The 5,391-nt window shown below is 34.9% G+C and overlaps 1 protein-coding gene across 1 annotated transcript in view; it reads left to right on the top strand.

Annotated features, from left to right (window-relative positions):
* LOC106478202 (Down syndrome cell adhesion molecule-like protein Dscam2) overlaps positions 1 to 3,799 on the top strand; it is a 135,025-nt gene extending 131,226 nt beyond the window's left edge. The window contains exon 26 of the mRNA XM_022381761.1: positions 3,452 to 3,799. Coding sequence (XP_022237469.1) covers positions 3,452 to 3,579 — 128 coding nt within the window. The 3' untranslated portion in view covers positions 3,580 to 3,799. The remainder of the gene's footprint in view (positions 1 to 3,451) is intronic.
* The last annotated feature ends 1,592 nt before the right edge of the window (positions 3,800 to 5,391 follow it).

Below are 5,391 nucleotides of genomic sequence, written 5' to 3'. Positions count from 1 at the left end.
GCCAGAATTCGTGAAAATGTTATCTGAAAGGATAGATGATATTCATCATCAAGTACATTCAAACTTAAAAAACGTCTGCTGATTCCATGAAGCTATGTTATGATAAGAAAGCTACTGAAGTCAGATTTGTACCAGGAGACAAGATGTGGTTGTATAATCCCAGGAAGACCAAAGGGAAGTCTCCTAAGTTGTCTTCTCCATGGGAAGGCCCATATGACATAGTGGATCGTCTCTCAGACGTGACTTTCCGAATAAAATGTGGTCGGCGAAGTAAGCCAAAGGTGGTGCATGCCAACAGGCTTTGGTGTTATCACGGTCCAGGGCATTTCAGCTGGGATGAAGTGAACAATGGAACAAAAGACACTGCTGAAGAGGTGTCACCTGGAAAGGCCACTGTCAAAGAAGAAACTCTACTCGGTTTTGAAATTTTTGTTTAATAAAGTTACTACCACTGATGTGACTGTTACCGATAATGGGACATTTCCTGATGGAGAAGATGAACCCCACGTGAAGCAGAAGCCAATGAGACAGAGACCAGTACGGAAAAAGATACGTCCTGTAAAATTCAGATACTTTATTGTATTTTAATTTTGTGTTTGTAAATTCTGTACATTAAGTTATTGTTAATTATATATTGGTTAAATGTAAGTGGCTATTGTTTGGGACGAACAATACTAAGGAAGGGGCAGTGTTACGACAGCGGAAGTCACGCGACGCTGGGAGCATGCGCGCTGGAGTTTCTCGAATGATCATGAATTTGCCCGGCAGCTCGAGTGTGATCTAAATGCCCCTTTTTTAGTATATAAGCCTGGCAAAGAAAGCCAGCTGAAGATAAATAGATAATCGAGTCACGGTAAGTCGATTCTGTTTCTGTGTTTTGCAGTCGCATAGAGCGAAGTTATCGAGCTTGTGAATCGCTGTGAGTATAGCGTGTGTTTATAAAAGTCGTTAAGTATAAAGCGACGAGGAACGTATTGACTGTGGAAATTCTGTATATTACAAAGTTTATATCGAGAAAGAATAAACTAGTTTTAATCAAGAAAGGACTTGTATCGCTGAAGATTCTCGGAAATAATTTCTAGGGGAATTAACAAACAAGCAGATACGTAACAATAACATAAATTTAAATAAACTCTCACGGTTATGCTGAAAATATAATCATTAAATTAAATATAACCAATCACTGAAGACTTGAGAAAGCTTAAAGCAATTTGTGAATTTTATTTTAAAAAGGTTTTGTGCTCTAAGAATTGTGAATAGACTTGAGAATGTTTAATAGTAATATATGTACTAGTAATGTGTTTTTATATATACTACCCAGGCCCGTACGCAGAATGTTTGAGAGGGGTCCTAATTTGTATGATCAAAACCACAATCAGCATGCAAAGCATGCTAATGTTACAGGGGGTCTGGGGTATGCTTCCTAGAAAATTTGTAAAAAATAGGTGTTATGAGATTAAACCTGGAAGCAATTTTAATGCTCTCATTCAGTATATATTCTACTGCTACCCTAACTGTACCTTTTTTATGGTAATAAGAAATTTTGCTAAAAAAATCGCAGTCTTTTTAACTTTTAATTTTGCTTCATACGGTGTGTGGCCTGCAACTACATTTAAAAATTGCTATCCGACCCGCGATCTGGAGGAAGTTACACATGCCTGCTATATAAGCATTTTCTTTTACACCACAAAAAATAGAGTAGATAGTTCCATTTCTCCATGAGAGAATTTCACAGCTCTAAGAAAGCCATAGGTTGGACAGGGACGGCCAAAACAATATACTAGACAAGACTCCATGCATAATCAGTTGAGTTCGTGTTTAGAAATTAAACGCGGCGTTCCACGTGAGCAATAATATACCTCTGAAAGAATTCCTCCATAGCCGTAGCATGATCTTGGTAGACGTTTACATCCACAGGGACGGAGTCAATGGCACCGGTGTATGACTTCACGTTAATGTCCAGGATGTCACCCTTGTACTTCACAGTCGTCAAAGAGACGCCTGGAACACACGCAGGTCACTATTTTTATTGAAACTAATGCTGTCACAAACCATGATAAACCAGTCCGTCTTCACTCTCTTTTGCAACGGTTTGTGAAGCCATCACAAATCCTGTGCTCATCCACGAAGAAGGTAGGGCCTGACATGGTTAGGTGGTTATAGAGCTGAACTCGCAATCTGCGGGTTAGAATCCCCGTTGCACCACACATGCTCGCCCTTTCAGCCGTAGGAGCGTTATAATGTGACGGCCAATCCGTTGGTAAAAAGTAGCCCAAGAATTGGCGGTGGATGGTGATGACTAACTGTCTTCCACTGCTAAATTAGGGACGGCTAGCGCAGATAGCTCTCGTGCAGCTATACGTAATTTTCAAGCCAAACAAACATCCACGAAGAGCATCCAGTCTAGAAATGTCCAACCCTGGTGATTTTGTACTCAATTTTCATTCTTGCTTGTGATGCTGATTTTGGCAAGCATGTACCTTCAGGAATCAGTCTTTTATTTAGTATGTCGGCTTTGATTGATCATGTCCCCTCTCTTTATACTTTCATTATTGTTTCGCTTCCAACCACGGGAAACAACACTCTGCTCCCTCTTAAGACAGCAACAACAAAACTTCGAAACACTAAATTTTCTAGCCTATTGAGGTCATGCAATAATTCTTTCAGGATTTAATGCCCTCTGACACGTGTGCAATAACTCCAACTTATGAAATATTTAAAATGAAAGCAATGACATAAATAAACCATAGCGAAAAAAATCTGTTAATCAACATAAGCGAAAATAACTGCTTTTTATAACGCTTATAGATTTACAAAAAATCTATATTGGGTGCTTGTTAGCATTGAGAATTAATGGCCGTTAGCGACTTTATGGTGTATTTTGTTCACTTTTTGTACACTGTTACAATTGTGTTTTAATAATGCATAACTATGCTTAATTGTAACAGTACTGAAAATAGGTTTTAAAAAAATCCGTACACTATCTTATCCTAATGGTGTTACTTTCCACATAAGTTAATCACCGATTATCTTGATGCTACAAGAATATTACTGTGCCTCAGTTGCAATTTTACTTACTATATTTCTACTAAATTAGTTTCCGAGTATTTTGATTTAAGATATTCATATGTTACAATGAAAATACATAGTAACTTTGTGTAATAATTATTATTTTTAAACTTATGTGAAAATTAACTTGAACAGTAATTTTTTTTTGAAACAACGTGGTGAATATTGTATTCAAAAGCAATCAAATAACACTAATTTATTATCCATTGCAAACTTCTATGTAACTAATAGTAATTACGGTGTTATAAAAGAAAATGAAAGTGTTTGATAATGAAAATGTGCAGGCTGTGTTTTGTTCTAATACTATTTGTGATATCTGAACGAAATTAACCCAAGTTGACAATGTTTATGTCTGTAAAATTATTTATATTTCCACCACTAGATGGCAGAGCTAACCAATCCACTGAACTATGGGAAAGGTATGAACCAAGTAGCAATTCAAGTCAATCAGAAAACAGTAATGATCGAACGAGCAGTCAGTACGGTGGAGTTCGACGGATACACATATAAGCGCTTAGACTTGTTGCGTTATATTAATATTTATCCCATACTGTCTTTCAAGCAACACTCACTAAACTACCAACAATTTGTTGGTAAATAAATCAATCCTTACCAATCACATTTTCACATTACTCCTTTTGTTTTTGCATTAAGTACCCGGTACTAAGCTTATATGTGTGTGTGTGTACAATTACATTTTTTCTTTGTACAGCTGCTATAATAAAATGATTGCCAAAATTAAAATTTTGTATTCTTGGTCATTTTGATATCAAACGGTACGGAATCGGGCATTATGGCCGTCCCACTATACCACGATTTATTCTCTCATGTTTAATTTATATTAGTTGGAATAACCTAAAACTTATATAATGCATATGTTGTCAGTAAAAATATTTGAAACAATATTTTGCATAACAAAATAAAGAAAACCCACGTTTACAGTATGTAAATATTTATTTCAATTATGTTCACAGCAGGTTATATATTTAAAAGTTTAGTTTGAAATATGTAAGAAATACAAATACAGTGATGGCATTTTATCTAAAATATTTACCTCGTAATGGATAATGAGCATTTCACTAAACCAACTGGTTTTCATAATTTATTTTTCCCTTGAAAGTTGTTTTTGTTTCGGGATGTGTTGACGCTTGTTTGTTGTTAACACAAAACTACACAATGAACTATCTGTGCTCTACCCAGTACAAAACTCGATTTTTAGCGTTATAAACCCTCAGCCTCGCGCTGAGCCACCTGTGGGGAGGGGATATTAACAGTTGAGAAGTGCAATAACAAAACTTTTGTACACTTTTTAAGTTTTATATCAGAAACCAAAAAGTACTAATAAAAAATACGCATACATTTTTTGTTAGATGCTTTTTTTTAGTTTACGGAAATCAGTACTAGAAACATTTTACCATATACGTTATCCAAGTTGATAACACGTATAGAAAATAATTGTAACAAAAAATTTATTTTTAGCCTGATTCTGCGGTATGTCTGCAGGCTTGCAACACTAAGAAACCGGTTTTCTATAAACGTGATGGGCAGATCACATATAGCCCATTGTGTAGCTTTGTGCTTAATTGGAAACCAACAAACGCCTCCACTATTTAATGCGTGTATTGTATCATCACAACACAGTTTCTCACTTGGATGGTGAAAGAATTAACATCCTTACACCGAAATTTTCATACAACACATTTGCTAATATAAGAGTTATTATTAATTTATTATGATCCATGCGCGTAGTTAAATCATTCTTTAACAAAAAGAAAATAAAAAGCTTTGTATTTTGATGCACATTTACTCATTCGTCTGTAACAGAAAAATATCCAGATACGATGTTTGAGCATTATAATTCCGTCCCAAAACATAAAGGTGTATATATTTGCATTTTGTTTTACAAAGTAGTTAATACTCTAATTCATTAAAACTCGTATTCCACGTTTCAAAGGAATAAAATAAAACTAGAAATAGTTATATCATTGAACCACTATTTCAACAGATAACTGAAGCGAGAAAAAAAAGTTTCCGTACTTTTACGACTTTGTCACGTAGTTATTCAATAAAATAAAATAGCTTATTTTAAACATGGTTTTAAACCACAGACATGGACAGTTGTCATAAGCCATATATGATATACCTTTGTCACATATAACATTTGCCATAGACACAACCATTAATATTTTGTAAACATATTTACATAAAATAATTCCTTCTTAGGTGCTTTCAAAAAAAACAAAAAAAAAAACAAACAACAACAACAACAAGAAACGAAGTTTGGTACTAAAAGATACCATTATTCAAAAACACAATATTTCT

This window comes from Limulus polyphemus, unplaced genomic scaffold (assembly GCF_000517525.1).
Source record: "Limulus polyphemus unplaced genomic scaffold, Limulus_polyphemus-2.1.2 Scaffold189, whole genome shotgun sequence".
NCBI classification, from domain to species: Eukaryota; Metazoa; Arthropoda; class Merostomata; order Xiphosura; family Limulidae; genus Limulus; species Limulus polyphemus.
The sequence above is the reverse complement of the archived record's forward strand: the minus strand, read 5'-3'. Positions and strand labels throughout refer to the sequence as shown.